This window comes from Chrysoperla carnea, chromosome 3 (genome assembly GCF_905475395.1).
Source record: "Chrysoperla carnea chromosome 3, inChrCarn1.1, whole genome shotgun sequence".
Classification (NCBI taxonomy): domain Eukaryota; kingdom Metazoa; phylum Arthropoda; class Insecta; order Neuroptera; family Chrysopidae; genus Chrysoperla; species Chrysoperla carnea.
The window spans coordinates 79,484,531-79,503,745 of record NC_058339.1 but is presented as its reverse complement, the minus strand read 5'-3'; the positions used below and the strand labels follow the sequence as shown (position 1 = coordinate 79,503,745).

At 28.4% G+C, this 19,215-nt stretch overlaps 1 protein-coding gene across 2 annotated transcripts; it reads left to right on the top strand.

Moving 5' to 3' along the window:
* The first annotated feature begins 2,233 nt into the window (after window positions 1-2,233).
* Window positions 2,234-18,351, top strand: LOC123295530 (myb-like protein D). Of its 2 annotated transcripts, XM_044876909.1 has the most exons (7): window positions 2,234-2,424; window positions 6,586-6,839; window positions 8,832-9,140; window positions 11,078-11,361; window positions 11,495-11,563; window positions 12,982-13,227; window positions 18,233-18,351. In XM_044876909.1, the coding sequence occupies exons 2-7, from the start codon at window positions 6,674-6,676 to the stop codon at window positions 18,326-18,328; spliced, it is 1,170 nt and encodes a 389-aa protein (XP_044732844.1). In that variant the 5' UTR covers window positions 2,234-2,424; window positions 6,586-6,673; the 3' UTR covers window positions 18,329-18,351. The 2 variants fall into 2 exon arrangements, with proteins under 2 accessions (XP_044732844.1, XP_044732845.1); XM_044876910.1 differs by lacking the exon at window positions 11,495-11,563 and having other exon boundaries at window positions 2,235-2,424.
* Window positions 18,352-19,215: the final 864 nt, after the last annotated feature.

Here is a 19,215-nt window from a genome sequence, read left to right as displayed (position 1 = left end):
ATTAATTATCCTTTTATACGTATTTTGTGAAAAATTCATATCGATTCTCTGCACGGTTTAGGAGAAATTAACTATCAAAGTCAGTGTTTTTACCAAAAAAAGTTTTTCATTTTTATGCACGGTTCTTAATATTGATATGTTTTTAAAGCTTAAAACTTGAGGAATATCGATAAAAGTTTTGTATGTAAATGGTAAAACTTTTTTAAAGCACTTATTGACCATTAATTTTTAACATTTATTATGCCTTCTTCATCTACCACCATGTAATAAAAAAAGGCTGTTTTTGTTAATTAATTTATCGTAAACCGCATATAGAATCGACTTGAAATTTATAACACTTTGATTTTGGTATCGAAACACCTTAAATTGACGGATGAAAATTTTTATTTTTGTGTAGCCCCATGATTGTAATTTTCTCCTCAAAATGGTATGTCAACTATAAGCAACCACAGGTTTATATTATTGCCAATGCTCAAACTTTGACCCCCTTCCCTGCCATATCTCAAATATTCGTAAATTACTGTAAATTTTGTCGGTTTTTTTTGCGAAATCCTTTCCTTCCACTGATTTTCTTGTAAATGGAAATTCAATTTGTGTATGCTATGGTAGAAGTATATTAACTTATAATAATAAATAAAATTGACTTTATGTTAGTTATTATGTGATAAATTTGATAAACTAAACTCTGATGAAGATGATAATGTTCATTTAACATCATTTCTCATTGGTTGATATTTAAATATGCGCGCGTTTTATTTAGGCGGTACTAAATTCAAAGGTTACACCCAAATATAAATATTTTTGTTGTATAAAACATAGCAAGTGTATTCTTTAATTAATGAAAGTACAATTTGTTTACTTAAACATGCCCCACTAAAATGATACCAGATAACAAAAATCTTCTCTTCCAGAGAAATTTCTTAAAAAAATTTTGTATCTCACTAAAATTTCCAAAATCCGCCACTGTTAAGCTTACTGGGTAACTCCAACGGTTGTAACTTGAAAAAGCACACAAATATACTGGAATTTTCACAATACCAACTATCAATTCAAGTCCTATTTATAAATATTTCTAGTAAAAATCTTTCTTAAAGTAAATAAAGTTTATCCTGTTAATGAATGGAAAAAGTTTATTTATGTTGATTGTCAAACAATTTCCAGTTTGACCTGAAAGTGTCAAAAAATCTGTGTCATCAATTTCCCTTAATAGTTTTGTAGAATCTTTAATCTTGCCACCAAAATTTTCTAATTTAAAAATTTCATATTCGACCCCTTCAATGTCAATGAATATTCTATAGTTTCGAATTTTAGAATATAACTTCTAAACGAGATTTTTAGAAGGTAAAGATCTTTCAAATTAAACTATTTTCCAATTCTTTAAAATATTACTACATAATAGTATTATAACTTTCTGGAAAACCTAAATGGTTAGCCGTTCGACTGAACTATGTGCATATTTAAATAAAATTAGATCTTACAGATCGAAATTCTAAATTAATGTTTATAATAAATTTTCTGATGATGAATCTAATAAACTTATTTCCAAGTTTCAATCAAACATAAATTCGTTGTCATGACCAAAAAATTGTACTGCATTTTAAACATAGAATCGGTTAAGTATGAGCCTATACACTATTACCTATTCGTAATATATTGAATCCATAAACACTGAACGTAATATGCATAATTTATACCATTAATAATTTTATATTGTTTAAATATCTTATATATACTGAAATTAACCGAGTTTATAAAGGCTGTGAAGAATGATTTCTGTTTTTTTATATAAGTTATCGTGTAGATATAGTTAAATGGGTTGACTTTCGTGACTTCTAAGCCGAAATTTTAGCAATTAAATCTTCTCTGTATCTCAAACTACTTATTAAGTCAAAAACTCAATAGCTCGAAATTTTTTGCAATTCCCTTGAGATTCGAGTTATGGTGGTTGCACTGTATATAAATATCTACCTACTATCTAATTCCATCCGCTTGAAAAATCCAATTTTACATGGTTCTCGTTTTTCTATATACAGTATCCTGAAATAGCATCATATTCCATAAGTTCACAAAACACTTACACATGTTAAAAAGGGGTGGGTTTTACAGCACATAATTTAACAGTAAATACTGTATCTATACAGTGTGAATTATAACTTTTAGATAATTGAGTTATCATTGCTCGTGCTTCAGTAATTTTCTTACAGAAAACATATTCTCTATTCTCTCGAAAATAATAATTTTCGTGGATTTTGTGAATCCTTAAACAAACCTTTATTTTACCAAATATTTATTTCAAAGTGAAAATTTTACACAACCAGTCAAGAGTTAGTTTTGAGTGCGTGAGTTTAAGTGAAATATTGTGAAATTTTTGGAAACATACTTTCAATTGTGCTTACGATTTATTAAAAGTTTTGGAAAAAAAAGGTAAATTTTTTATTTTATTTTGGAGTTTTTTTTTTACAGTTTTATTTTCTTACCAATGATGGTTTTATCAACTTTTCAAATATTTTGGAAAACATTAGAAAAGAAAACTAAATCCTTTAATCTCTCCTGGAAATAAAAAAAACCCTTTGTAGTTAATACTTGGAACTATTAACTACAAATAAAACCTGTCCAAACAAATTATGTTATAAGTTTAATACATTTACATTTATTTATCTATGGCATCGATTTTAATTTGCGTGTTTTGAGTAAGAGCTAATCGAGAAAACTCGGGATGACTTCTAGACATGTTTGATGACAATATGATCAGTCCCATAAAATTATTCGGCTTTTATTTTTTTTCATTGTAGGAATTTCGAATGTATAATGTAGAAAGGTTGCGAACAATAGAATATTCAAACTTATTTAATGAGAAAATATTAAAAAGAATGGTTTTCTTTGCGCTCGCTTTAAAAATATAATAATTTTTAACGTCCGGCGCCAGAAAAGCTAAGCGTTTTATACCATGTATTTTGTATGGCAGTCGTGAAAATGGGTTTAAATGTTGAAAAAGAGTACTATCATGATGATTAAAAGAAAGCTTATTCTCTGAAATTTATCGACGGCATCAGAAAAAATCTACTCTCGATTTCAGAAGAAAATTATTGAAATAGTTTGTTCTAAGAATTTCACACTTATGGGGCCATATTCGTATTTATACAGCTCCTGGAGATAATTTCCCAAGAGAAAAATTACCTTTTCCAGTTTCAGAATATGTCAATATTCCTGTTTGGGTTTATCCATATGAATTTTAAGGGTAAATCCTTACTTATATCTACTGTGCCCAAAAAATAAGGTGACATTGTATTTATTTTAAATTCTTTATTTATTCTTCTAAATCAATTTCATCTCCTTCAAAGTAATCCCCTCCCGATGCAATGCACTTATGCCAACGGATTTTCCAATCTTCGAAACACTGGTTGCAGTAATTTTTCGGGATTGCCTTCAGTTCCGTCTTCGCTGTGACTTTAATCTCCTCTTTCGTATCAAAACGATGTCGCCGGAGCGGTCTTTTGAGCTTCCTGGACAGCCAGAAGTAGCACGCCACCAGATCAGGTGAATACGGTAGTTGCGGAACAATATGGGTTGAATTTTTGTCGAAATGATCACGAATTATGAGTGCAGTATGAGATGATGCATTATCGTGGTGTAAATACCACGAATTGTCTTTCCACAATTCCGGCCTTTTTAGGTAGATAGCGTTACGCATATTCTTTGTTGTCTGTTTGGCCGGGCGGAAGTAATTCATAATGCACAACAAACTCGCGCAGTTTAAATTCTTATGTCATCTTATTTTTTGGACACAGTATTACATTGGTATGAAATTTTCTTAGAAATGAGATCATTTTCTTTGCTGAAAATTAGCCTTATAAGCCTTTCTTTTTGATATTTCATTCAAATTTATACCAAATTTTTAATGGTGGAAACGCTTCCACCATATTTATTAAGTTCATCTGTTTTGAAGTAGACAAAAAATAAAATAAAAAAATTTCTAGAAAATATATCTTTTGAAATATTTATTGAGCTATAAGCTTGGTCTCCTGAAGTTGAAAATAACATTTAAGTTGGTCTTATATGGCGTTTATAAGCGAATGAATAAAGAAATCGGTCGACCCTCCATGTTATATATCAACCCTCCGTACAAAGCGGCAAAGGGTGATACAAATTTTTGAGCAATAGATTCCAAAACTAAAAAGTACAAGTTTTCTAATAAGCATGAAAATTCTTTAGATAACACCTTATTTACAAAATGGGAGCTAGGTGAAAAAATGCCTAAAATATAGGAAAAATCTGTTTTTTGAATTCTGTTTTCGAATGATTTCAGAAAAATTTAAGTGCGATGATTATTTTAGATGATACAGGATTTTAAATCCAGTAGTGTCAGATTAGATTTAAAGCAAATATATTGGGCCAAAAAGCTCGTAAATTTTTTTAAACGAGTTTTTTCAAGAAAAATAAACAAGCTTTTGAGTGGTCTTAAAGAGTTTGTTATAAAATAATATTTTAAATTTAAGGTAATTTTTTGAGTAATAGGTTCCCAAACAAGAAAGTACAAGTTTTCAAACAAGCTATAGTTGTTCCGAATTCGATTATTTTTCCCAGAGATACAGCTATTTTAAATTTTGGTCAAATCTTGTGTTAAAACAATGTGAAAACAAACAATTGACTGAGTATATTGTTGAAATATCATGCATAGATAGTGTTGATTACTCTGTCACATTACACATACATACATGCCACACACATATACTTGATATACCCATATAATACTACAATTTGCGCATAATATGCGCTCTCACGGGTAAACAGTGATGTTTACGAAAAAATGTTTCAAACAAAAGTTGTTTATTTTTTTATAAGGAACATTTAATTTAACATTTACATTTAAACTTTTGTTCTATCTCTAACGGCTTACAAGATGGGTCCGACGTACCCAAAACCCAATTGACCTATGTTGCTCATTTACGAACTCGACCTCACTTTTTACGTCTTTAGCAAGCTATAAAAATTTCAGCTTGATATCTCTTTTCGTTTTTGAGTAATCGTGATGACAGACGGACAGACAGACGGCAGACAGATAACCGGAAATGGACTAATTAGGTGATTTTATGAACACCTATTCCAAAATTTTATTAATAGCATCAATATTTTTAAGCGTACTTTCATATACATGGAATAAAAATTAATTCATATTCAGAAATGTTTATACACGGAGGTTAAAATAATTAGTCATTATTAAATTTGTTTATTTATTTTCCGTTCTTTTTTTGTTTCGTATTAGAAGAGAATTTGTAATATAAATTGTAACAAAACATGTGTTGAACAAATTTGTCACAAAATTAATAAAAATTGTTCACAATTTTATGATAGTTTGGGTAAAAAAACAATTTATTTATTTATAATAATGTATCTTATACACAATTTATTTCTCAGAATTATTTTTAAGGAACGTAATAGTTTCCCAATTTATTTTAAAATTTTTGTAGTAAAATTTTCCAAAAGTGTTAGCCAAGTGTCTTAGAATAAATCACCGATTAATTTGCAAAATTTAATGGAAGTCACTTCTTGAAAAACAATTTATGAAAGTCGCTTCTTGGAAAACAACATTTTAAAAAGTTGGTAACAACCCTAACTTCAAATTATATAGCAGTATTCTTAAAAAAATTTTCTATTCTTAAAAAGACAAAGAATTTAACGTTTTTTATACCCTGCATATATATCAAGGTATACTAATTTTAGCCTCAAGTTTAAAACGCTATGAAATATTGATGATACGAGCAAAATTTTGATATAGGTTTTCTTAAAAACACCTGATGAGTTCGTAAATGAGCTACTTAACTCAATTGGGGCTTGCGTCCGTAAGACCCATCTTGTAAACTGTTAGAGATAGAACAAAAGTTTAAATTTAAAAAATAATTTTTATAAAAAAATTTTGTTTGAAACATTTTTTCGTAAATATCAAGGTTTTTCCGTGAGGGAGTAAATTAGGTAAGTAAAGTGATACAAGTGGTACATTTTCTCCAAAACTTTGAAAGACAGGGAGTTGAAAACTTGTATCTAGAGTCAACTAGTAATTTTGTGAAAGATTTTCGACAAACAAATAAGTAATTTTCGAAAACAAAACAAATGCCATCAAAAGGCTGCCATAATTGTGTTGGCTTTTTAAACTTTTCTATTTATAAAAAATAATGCAAGCACTGATATCCAATACTTTCTAAACAAGGTATTTCAATAATAATTAGCTAAATCATTTGTTTAATAAAAATTTAATAGATTTTTCACAGTTTTTATATTATATTTTATTCTTTTCTTAAAGAAAATTTTGTTCCTTTCAAAATTAAAGAAGCCGTAAAAATTGAAGTAGCCGTTTTTCTGTAAAAACTTGTAAACATGAATGTATACCAATTATTATAAATCATTATATTTTTCTTAGGCAAAATTTGTAACACATGCTTTTATTAACATTTATTCACTAATTTTCACTTAATTTGGTGAGTTTTACGACAAAATAATTCGGTATTCAGTTTCTTCGACAGATTTATTCTTACCAGATTAATAATTTTAATTTTAATTTTTAATAATTTTAATTTCTTTTAATTACAGAATGCATACATCTATGTAAAATTAAAATAATTTGAGAGCGTGTCTTTCGAAAACTTGGAAACGAAAAACTCGGAAAATAACAGAAAAAATGCATAGTTACGGAAGAAGTTGGTCATCAGAGGAATATATTGGAAATGGTACCGATGTTTTATCGGCTGAAGAAGAATCACCTCCTATTATTCATGATAATAGTATGGAAGTGATTCAATCACACTGTACGCATAATAATTATAAAATGGATTTATATACTAATGGTAAGTAGGTACTCAGATAAAATTTACTCAAAATAAACATTTAAAAATGATACCAAAAATATATTTAGGTATCAATTAATCACCCTTTTATACCTACGTCTTTTGTGAAAAATGCATATCGATTTTCTAAACGGTTTATAAAAATTTATCCACGAAATTTTGCCGCCCTTCAAATTCTGCCGCCCTAGACCCAGGCCTCACGGGTGTAGGCCTAAATCCATCATTGCTTTATACAGTTTTATAATATTTTGATTAAAATACAAATAAAAATATACACCTGAAATCTATCAAAAATATATTTATTACGTTTTTACGTCCTGTTTATGTTAATAAAATGTAACATTAAAATTATCTACTGAATTTTGTAGAATGTTTACTTCTTAAAATATTTCAAAAATAAATAATATTGTGGATTACTGTTCTTTCATGGAGGGAAGATTACTAAACAGAAGGATGTTTTGTTTACATTTTAACTTTACGTACAGTAGTTTATAGGTAGGCTTCCTATATAAAGATTCATAAAAAAAAAAGAGTTGATGAAATATTTGTGAAAGTTTAGAAAAAAAATGTAACTTTGACACGCGTGCTCTAATTAAATTATTTATTTATTTGACCACTTAGATTTTGTTTGAAATTTTTTGAAATTTTGTAGTTGACTAGTTTGATACCCGCCCGCAGCACTGGTCTTAAAAGAAATGATTGGTAAAGACCACTGCATTATAGCAGTCACCTCCCTTTCTCTCATTTATCTCCCTTCCATAACACTCGAAATAATAGTAAGGTGTACAGTTTTCAATTTTTTTTAGATGTAAAATAGTCATAATTCATTGAGTCTATCAGAAAAGACGGCCATGAATTGTTTTACATTTATTATTTTTACAGAAATATTTAATTTATGGTTTAAAATGGTGATCATAGATGGGGCAGTAAAATGTCAGATTAAATTTAATTTTTTTTATATCTTTTTAAATTATAATTCATGTATTATTCTGACATATGAGCTATATTATTCAAGAGTTTCATTTAAATCCATTTGGTAGTTTTTGTGTGAAAGCATAACAAACACGCAAACAAAAAAACAAGCCTTACTTTCACATTTATAATATATAGGGATTGGAAAAATTGGAATTTGAACATATATTTTGAATAACAAATATTAACGCCTTTTCGATAATTTTGGTCCAGCTTCTATAGATTAAGAGTAATAACTTCTACTTTTATAAATTTAATCTCGTACATTTTGCTAAAATTGGGAAAAAATAGTCTGACGATAAGTTTTGTAAATATCTTAATACGACTTTTCATGTTTTTTAATTTAATTTAATTTAATTTTTTTTATTTTTATTTATTTTTACTTTTTTTATTGCTGTTTTTTTTCTTTTTTTTATGGGCAATTCTCATTATTAAAATTTCCATTTTGTTAATAGTAGCGGACGGTCGCCCTATTAGCTCAGTTGCTTAAGGCATAACCAATTCCGTCCGCGGTATGCTTAGGGTAGCGGGTTCGATTCCCGCCGTCGCAACAAAATCAATTTAATTAATAGTTGCGATGGGCTAGTGTAGTGCATGGTATATGTATGAAGGAGGTGCACTCAGCCTCTGAAATTGAGGAGCTGATAAATAAAATTATCAGCGGAAAGGTCTAGCCTAAATGTGTCCTTCGTGGACAGCCAATATAACCTAACATAACCTAATAGTATCGGATCCAAAAACTTTAACTTGCCTTACTCTTAGAATTATATTTCTATATCACTCTTTATTAATGTGATAGTTTCGGTACTTTCCAAATATTGATATTTCTACATTGATATTTTTAATTGCAATTTTTCCCAGCGTTTCTTATATAATAATAAAGGTAATAATTTTTGATACCCGTCAAAACATGATTTGTTTTGTATTCAAATTTCCAAATTTCAATTAGTTTCCTTTTCAATACCTATCTCGCCTATAATATTTGCATTATCTACATTTGAGTTATATTTTTCCTCTCAGGTGCGATGGTAATCTGTTCGCCAAATGATGAAGAAAAATATTGGACAGATAGTGGAATGCATTCACCAGATTGTTGTAATACAGATATTTCATCAGATGATTTATCGTTAAATAAATCTACACAACGATTATGTAATAATAACAATAATAATAATTCAACAAATCCATTTTGTATATCACCAACATCTACAAATAATTATCATCCACAAATCTATTCAAATAATATTACATCCACAAATTATGGAACAGCACATTTGGATGATAATTGTAATAATACACATTACACGAATCATTTGAAGAATCATCATGGTAAGTGTGTTTATTTTTATACCATGTAGATATGAAATATATCAAGGTATACTAAGTTTAGTCCCAACGTTTGTAACGCTTAAAAATATTGAAAATATTGATGCTATGAACAAAATTTCGGTATTCGTTGTGTGCGTAGTTATAGTAGGGACAATAAAATCGATGCCAGTTCTTCCAGTGAAAAATTTTGGCGTTAAACGAGGCTGTTATGACTAATTTGCAATTCTTTACATGTAAATGTTATAGTGAATGTCACCTTTAAATTATAGAAAAACAGTAATTAATTAAACTTAATGCAAAAAAATTGTGAAAATAAGAAATCAAATTGCATAAACATTATTTTTCAAATGTAAAATTATCATAATTATTTATTTAAATTTGTTAGACAGTATAATTAAAGTAGTGTATCGTTACCATGGAAACGCCTCCAATGAAACTCACACACGGTGTGAATAGGTGTTCATAAAATCACCTAATTAGTCCATTTACGGTTGTCCGTCCGTCCGTCTGTCTGTCACGATAACTCAAAAACGAAAAAAGATATTAAAATTTCAAAATTTTGAAAGTTGAAATTTTTACAGCGTGTTCAGGTCGTAAAAAGTGAGGTCAAGTTCGTAAATGAGCAAAATAGGTCAATTGGGTCTTGGGTCTTGGGTCCGTGGGACCCATCTTGTAAACCGTTAGAGATAGAACAAAAGTTTAAATGTAAGAAGTGTTTTTTATAAAAAAAATAAACAACTTTTGTTTAAAACATTTTTTCGAAACATCACTATTTACCCATGGGGGCGCAAGTTCGAACATTGTATAGCATGTATTATATTGGAATCAGTCATGTATGTGTGGCATGTATGTATGGCAGGCTATCTCTCTTTACTTACATGGCCTGAAAAAACAAACGATTCCGTAATCAACACTGTGTATACATGGTATTTCAACAACTAACTCAGTCAATTGTTTCTTTTCACTTGTTCTATTTTCAATTTTGTCCAGATTTCTTAGTTTTTTATCTAGTTTTCCAATTTTCTTACAAAATTTTTCACTTCTGTACAATACTCTCAATACAACATTACTATAAATTGTTTTCAAAAAAGTCGGCAATTAACTTAAAGGTATTTTTGTAAAAATCTCTACCAAATGATTTCCATACAAAATTTTACGGACATGTGCAAAAGCGAAGCTTATGAACGTTTAAGAAGGGTTAAAAATTTGGATAAATTCAAAAACAACGTGTAACGATAAAAAGAATGTGTTACAAACTCCTATTTTGAGTCTAAATTTCAAATGATTTTCTTTAAATTTTCTTTTCAATTTCCAAGGTATTGAATAGTTAATAAATTCGTAAAATTTTAGAAAAAACATGGTAATTATTTTTATGCCAATAATAAAATTAGTTTATTATTTTTAATTATTTATTGTATTATTAATTATTTATCGAAATAAAATTTAAATACTAACAGCGATAAAAATTAAAAAAAAATAATTTTAAAAAAAAAATAAATAAAATAAATGAATTAATAAATAAACTAATGATATACTAAAACAAATTATTTATTTTGTAATTCGATATTGTGGGCGAAAATTATTGTGTTAATAAATGCACTCTGAACACTGAATATAACACCATTGGAAATTTATTTCTACTATGAATGAGTTATTTTATTTATTTAAAAATTGTATATCGATATTGACAAATTGAATATCGAGGCTGCTTTGTAATCCGCCGGATACCTACATCTATCTTTTATTCACCGCATCTATCTTTTAAAATCACTCTTCGATTCTTTTAGTCTTACCGTTTATCTTAACGTTTTCCGAAAATTAGAGAATTCATTAAAAATTCCACTAAAATTTTTTCGATTCTCGGAATTATGCATTAATATCCTAGAAAATAGAAATCTGTAGACATCTATATCGACAATTATTCGGTTTATTTCCAGAAAACAATTGTAATCCACTTCTCAACACTTTTAACAATCCCAATGTAATTCTCTCCACTGGACAACCATCAGCAAACACGCTTTCCACAACCGAACAACAAAATGGACCGAAATCGCTACAATGCCCTCCAACAAATGGCAACGCCGAACCATTTGTACGGGTTGTAAAAAAACGAAATACAGCAAATAAAAAAGAACGACGTCGTACACAAAGTATAAATAACGCATACGCAGATTTACGTGATTGTATACCGAGTGTTCCAGCTGATACGAAACTTTCAAAGGTTTGTTTCTATTGAAATATTTTATACATATTTATTTTATTTCTAAAAGTTAAGCTTCTCATTCGTAATCAAATTAAAAAAAATCAAAAATCAAAAAACAATGTGTGATTGTCTCTCAATATTTCATATGCAGATCAACAATGCATATGCTGATCTACGTGATTGTATACCTAGTGTCCCAGCTGATACCAAACTTTCTAAGGTTTGTTTTTTTATTTATAAGTCATTTTTATTATTATTAAATATACATATAAATATTTATTTTTATCAGGGCCGAATAATTACACTTTATCTTCTTTATTTCTATTTTATGCAGACATAAGCTGATTAGTTATTTCAAATTTTATTATCTATCAAAACATACAGTACAATCTCACTAATCCGATACTAATAAATAATATATATAATAGGCCGACTCGTCCAATAATCCCGGCACCTTCCGGCAATCGAATTTTTGAAAAAATTACCGAAAATCCAGTAATACGAACATTCAAATAATTCGGAATCGTCTGGTTTTTAATAGTGCCGGATTAGTGAGATTGTACTGTACTTTAGAACCACTGTTATTTGTTCAGGTTTCAGGATATGTTTCGTCACGTTTATCTAGAGATGTTTTATCTAGAGGGAAATGAAAAATACGGCAGTAAAATTTACAAAAAAAAAATACTAAAATCGCAAAACGCGATGTAAAGTTGATTTTTTTTTTTTTTTTGTTATTTTGACGCCTTAAGGGTTTGTGAAACTACGTTTTGCAAGCAAAAAAAGGTTGTGTTATCTGCGTACTGCGTGAAAAACTCCAAAATTTCCGGACTTTTTTAAGTTTTTTTAAGTTCTATTCAAAAACTGTGAGTTCTGACATTAGTTGCTACTGTAATAGTTTTTGAGATATGATGCTTGAAAAATTTACATGGTTTTTAGAAATGTTAAAATTTTGAGTTTTGCTTATGTTAACACGCTAGAAATGGAACAAAAGTTTAAAGGTAAAAAATGTAACTTATAAAAAAATAAACAACTTTTGTTTGAAACAATTTTTCGTCAACATCATTGTTTTCTCGCGAGGGAGCAAATTCAGTCAAAAGTTTGGAGTGCATTTTCTCCAAAAATATAAAAGATAGAGAAATAAAGATTTGTACGTAGCTTCAACTAGTGAGCCTTATAAAAAAAATTTGGAAAAATGAAAATATTTGCATTGAATTGCAAAAAAAAGTTTTTTACGCAGGTAGCACAGCAGCTTTACATCGCATTTTGCGATTTTAATATAGAATATGACTGGCGTATGCACTGAGATAAAATAAACGGTTCTCTAGATATTGATTTTTGGAAAAATAATAATATTAACTCCATTAATAGTTAACGCACGAATGACCCTTTTAAAATAATAAAAATGTCTCAAATCCTTACACGGTGAGACCCCATACTTAATTCTACCACTTATTCGGGAATCATTCATTTATTCAAGACACGTTGAGGGTGAAATCAAAAATTTTTAAATATTATATTCGGCCCTGAAAAAAATTTAAGCCCTTTTTATAAAAGTACAAAATTATTAATAATTTAAAGTCGTATTTTATTCAATTAATATTTTATATAGATTGGCTGTTTTATTTACATTTTTTGTAGATAAAAACATTACGTTTGGCAACATCATACATTTCATATTTAAAAGCGGTGTTGGATGGTGATAAACCAAGTAATGGATTTTGTGCTGAAATTGAGAATTTAGGTGGTGGACATCGGCATAATTCACGGAATAATAATACTACATTATCGTCTGGATGTTATAAAGAAATTACTGGTGATATTACAATCTGTACACCGGAATCGGTACGAGAAATCAATCGAAAATCTAAGTCGAATAATCAAGAGGTAAGTTTATTTCTACGAATCTTAGAGCTCTGCATTATTCTCTCTGAACTTCCCCCCTGTCATTTTCATTAATGTGGAAAGGGCTTTCAACATATCAGACTATTTAACCGAGTCATCAACAGCGCATCTTTTTTCTCAAACTCATTGCTGTAATTTTTCCCTGACACGAAAATTTAAATAAATACAACATTTTTAATTTTCCCAATGAAATATTAAGTTTTAAATGTTTTGCAACGTGGATTTATCGTAAAATAACATAAGAATATCGTTTAAAAAACTAAAAAACACGCTTGTTGCTTTTTCTAAGTACATATGTATAGTATGGTTATCGGTAGTATAATAAATGTATATAACTGATGATGTCCTATGCATGGGTATGATATTTTATACTCAGTTGTGTAAAATAAAAGCTTGCCTTTAAAAATATTTTTTATTAAATTTTTTTAATAAGTTTTGAAATTAGGAAAAATATGCGTATTTTCAACAACGTGTCTTACATTTAAAATTAGTTGCAAATTTGAACGGGATATTAATATTCGAATTCATATTTATTGAAAATCATAAAATTTCAAATCTATATATATAAAAATGTTATGTTTGTTTGTGTACGCTTCAAAAACTCAAAAAGTTCTGCATCGATTCAGCTCAAATTTTTACACAGCTCAAATGTGCCACAGCGAAGCGTGAAGGGTGCAGCTAGTATTAATATAAATATGAACTATATAAATAAAAGATAATATCAAAGTAAAATTCATTTTTATTTATTAATAATAAAAATAATAAAACATTTTCAAAAAGTTAAAATGAAGAATATATTATGGTAATTAATATACAATAAATATATACCTACATATGAAAAGATTAATGATCACAATTGAAATATATTATTATTGACGATCGTAAAATTGTGAGGTCTGTTTTTTGAAAATTTTATTTATATAAACATTTAAATACCTATATTATATATACGATAATGTTTACATTTATTTAAATCGTTAATTGACGAAAATAACTTTTTTTATATACATACCGAATACCGATTCGAGTATATATTTACTTGTTTGATTGATGAAGAGTGTATTCTTCTTTTGTGAACAACCGAATTTAGTGCTACTATCGAAAATACCGGGTGTCCCATAAGTACCGCACGTTTTTGTTGCATCAGATAGAAAATTCTAAGACGAAAAGTCCTCTTTCATTTTTTGATCCGATGCACGGATAGTTAGCTATTAATTAAAATAGGCAGCCAATCAGGAGAATAATTATTTTTGTCATTAAAAACAAAAAATTAAAAAATTTATTAAGTATTCAGTTTGAGCAGAGTCGAGAGGTTTTAATTTATTGCTATCTTTTTATATAAAATTTAACGAAATTTTGCTTTGTTTACAAACAAACAATTGACTGAATTAATTGAAATACCATGCATAGTCAGTGTTGATTTCTTTATCACATAACACATACATACATGTGACACATAACTGATATTCAAGTATGGTACATACTATAAAATTTCCGCCTAATTGGCACCCTCACGGGTAAACAGTGATGTTTACGAAAAAATGTTTCAAGCAAATGTTGTTTATTTTTTGATATAAGGAACATTTTTTACATTTAAATTTTTGTTCTATCTCTAACGGTTTACAAGATGGATCCACGTACCCAAGACCCAATTGACCTATGATGCTCATTTACGAACTCGACCTCACTTTTTACGTCCTGAATACACTGTAAAAATTTCAGCTCGATATCTTTTTTCGTTTTTGAGTTATCGTATCCACAGACGGACGGACGGACGGACAACCGGAAACGGACTAATTAGGTGATTCTATGAACACCTATAGCAAAATTTTGTGCGTGGCATCAATATTTTTAAGCGTTACAAACTTGGAACTAAACTTAGTATACCTTGCATATTACGTATATGCATGGTATAAAAAAAAGGGATTGCCTTTTTCACCCCTAACTTTAATTTCCACCGTCTAATTTAATAGCGCTTCGCATTTTTTTTCCTTAATAACTTATTGAACGATTCCTGCTGTAAAAACCCGTGAACGTCTTAGTTCCTTATTGCCCGGTCCTTAAAACATAATCAATAGTCTATATTCAAAAAAAAAGAGTTCTACGTTTCAGAAAACCCCATGGCTTTATTTACGACAAATAATCCAAAATTAAATAAATAAATTTTAGCACATCTCATATTTGTAATAATTACCATAAATCTAGTAAATTAAATCCTAAATCAAATATTTTAATTTAATTGTGAAGGCTTTGTGCATCTCAGACATTAATGCGGAGTTAGCGATATTATCTGATTTATAATTTGATTATAAGTGACTAAAAGATGTGGTGAGTTAGATAATATAAATAAAAATAATAATCATTTAGGCTACTGACATATCTGACTATGATCGTTATAATTTAATTTCATCCCATCTGGTTTTTATTTTTATTTAGTATCAAGGGTATATTTATGTATATCATTACTATAAATGGGGTGGTTTTTAAGTGTTAACTTATTATCCATAGAATGTGTTATTTTAGTCTAATAAAAATATAAGATCAATAGATTATGATATTAAAAATAAATTAATCAGTTTTGTATACCTAAGTATTTAATGCCTTAAAAATTAGCGACTATACATTATCTACAAAATTTTCTAACTAATTGAAAACAAAACAGAAAAGGTAAAGGTGGCAACTAACTGAGTTAATTGTTTAAATACCCAGCATGTGCTTGTTCAAAAGTTGTTTTTTTGAAACATTTTTTGTATTTGTAAATATTATTCTTTGACTCACTGCTTAAAGAAATAGTTGGATCCCATAGCTAAATTTACTCGTTTAAAATCTCAAAGTTACTTATAAAGCTTATAATTATAACTAGTGTCCGACCGAAGGTGTCAGTTTCGGTTTCGGCAGAAAATCTGCCGAACTTTCGGCCCAAACGAAACTCTGCGTTCGTGAATTATCGCCGCCGTTCGGCTAACTTTGAGTGAGTTCGTGAATGCTGAGTTTGCCGGCCAGTTCGGTGTAATTTTGTTGTGACTTGATGTGTTGTGTAGCGTAGGCGGTGGATTTGATTTTATTAATTTTAACCACCCAAACATTGAAACAACTGCCTGCTATCGCTATGATTTATGCAATTATGCGCTATGATTAAGCAATGATTTTTAATTACAAATAAAAAACGTTCCACTGACTCATAAATTTTATAATTGCACTTAAAAAGAGAGTTATCAAGAATTTCAAAATTTTTGCTTTCTCTATTTTTGCAACATATAACATATCTTCTAACTATAGATTTTCATACAGGACCCGAAAACAATAATGAAACATGCTCGACCAACCGTCAACTAAACTCGATTTTTTTATTAAAATTACCCCATAAATCGAGTTTTATCCTGAAACAATGTTGTTCGTAATTTTTTCTGTTTTTTTTTTTAAAGGAGTTAAGAAAATTCCAAAAAATTGAGACAAATTTTGTTTCCAATTTCGATAAAACTCACTACTTAAGGTAATTTTAACCCAAAATTTACAAAAATTGGATTGCTTAATTTCTGAGATATTGTCCAAAATACTACGACTTTATTTCCCTGATCGATTTGAAGTAATATGTTAGAAAATATTCATTAATTTTGAAATACCTACCTAAACTAGTTTTCGAGAATTTCGAGTCTTAACCATCCTAGAAAATACCGAGATCGATTTTTTATTGACCTTTCCTTTTTATATAAGTACAAGCTTGGTAGAATCAGAGTGCAAGCATAGTAGAATTAGACAAGTACAATTATGTGAAATTTCCATAGAAATAGTTTGTCATTCAAGCTAACCATGATTCTAAATGCAGACAAAAAAATTGATTACATAATATTCAAAATTGACATTCCATTTTATTCAAGTTCCCGTTATAAATTTTTCCAAAAATATGTTTTGATATCACAAAAACGTTTTATTATAAACGGTTTGTAACAAACCCCCAAAATTTTCTGTATCAATATGCACACAAAGCAATGATTTAATCTTAGTCTCATTGGTTTCAAAGTTATCAAGACCCGTAACGATATTTTAATTCCTTTTATAATAAACAATTTGATCCAAAAATTCGAAATGGATCCACCAACGATGTTAATTGTTTGTGGTATCATATTACAATTGGTTATATTAAAATATAATATGGAACAAAAGAGACGAGATCGGGATCGGCGACTACTTGAATTGCAAAAACAAATGCAGCAAGTTTGTAAAAAGAAGAAGTCTTGTTTGTAAAAAAGTAATAAAAGTGGACCAAACAAAAAATGGAAACTTGTCTAAGTATTGAACCATAAAGTAGATGCTTTGCTCAAAACCAATTTAAAAAAAACTGTAAATAAATCATAACTTCGGTAAGTGATAATCTAAACTTACCCGAAGGAAACTTTGATAAAAGAAATAAAAAGTTATCCTCATAGAAAATGTCATTTTTTGTTTGTAACATTTTTTCGAAGATCAGATAGTTTTTGGAAAACTCATTCAATAAAAAAAGCCATCTGTGCTCGAACCTAAGTTGACTATTAAATGACCCCGAGGAATGTACAAGTTCTTAGTAGCTGATGCATTTTTAGAAAATTGGATAAATCGATTAAAATGACTCACCGGATGTATGCAAAATATATTATATTATTGTAATGTACATTGCATATAAAACTATATACTATGTATATTCATTTTTATAAACGAATTAATTTAAAATAACGTGTATCAATCAATTTGTTCGAATAACTCGAAAAGGTCGTTTTTTAAGTTATTTCAATGATAAATTTTGTCTGAAATCTTATAAATTATCTGTTTAACAAGAATGAGAGTAACTGACAGAATTTTTTTATATTGGTTTTGTGTAAGATCCTTATATTTATATTAATTTCGGAATTCTTAAATTACCCGCTTGTGTTTAAGAATTCATGTGAATAAAGTCCCATTTTATTTGTATTTATTTAAATTAAGATTTTAAAATTTGTTTTTTTTTTTTTAGTTTCAGAAAGACGAAGTCAACAAAACTAGTAAAGGACGAACCGGATGGCCAGAGCATGTATGGGCTTTAGAATTTAAACAAGAGCAAAATTTATGAATATACACTATTTGTATTGAAAAATGTATATTCATTTATAATAAATACTAAAGTACTTAAGTATTGTTACAATTTAATTAAATCATATTACATTTATTATTTATTAATTTATTAATTTAATAAATTTTTTTCATATTTAATGAAAAATTTCGTAGTTCTAAACCAAAAATGACTTATTATTAAATCATTGGAAAAATTATCTAAATTTTAAATAATGTAATTTATTCAAATTCATTACAAATAAAGAACAGTATTTGAAAGTGTACACTTGTTTTTTATTTACAGGCAACTTTATTTACTTCACATTACATGCATAATAAAGGGGTTTTAGTTATACAACTACTTCATACTACATTTAAGTAATAATAGATCTAAATAAATTTCATTTATTCTGAAGCAAAACATTTCATCTTTAGAAATTAATGATGCAAAAAATTCCTACAATTCCTGTTCCGTAATTATTTCCCTTTTAATAAAATCAGCCTAAACGAATCACTCAATATATTTTTGTTAAATAGATCTCAGAAAATAATGGGATAAAAGGTAAGTTCAAAACGTACAATCGAAAATAAAACAGAAATTTTGAGGAGAAAATAAATACAGGTATCTGTTCGACCTATATTGGATGTTAATGATGGATTAACTTGATTTGACTTCCAAATAAAATTTAATACTTAAGTTTTTTTCTAATGCGGATAAGCTGTTTTCCGTGTGGCATATGAGGCAAGGGAACTGGTTATGCAAAAAAAAAAAAAAAAAAAAATCGTGCACAACGAGAGAATTTGTCTCACATTCATAAAAACAAATAAAAAATAGTATATGAAACCCTGCTACGCTCTCGTGTGCAATTCATAAAATGGACTCTTTGGACCATATACTATTTTAAA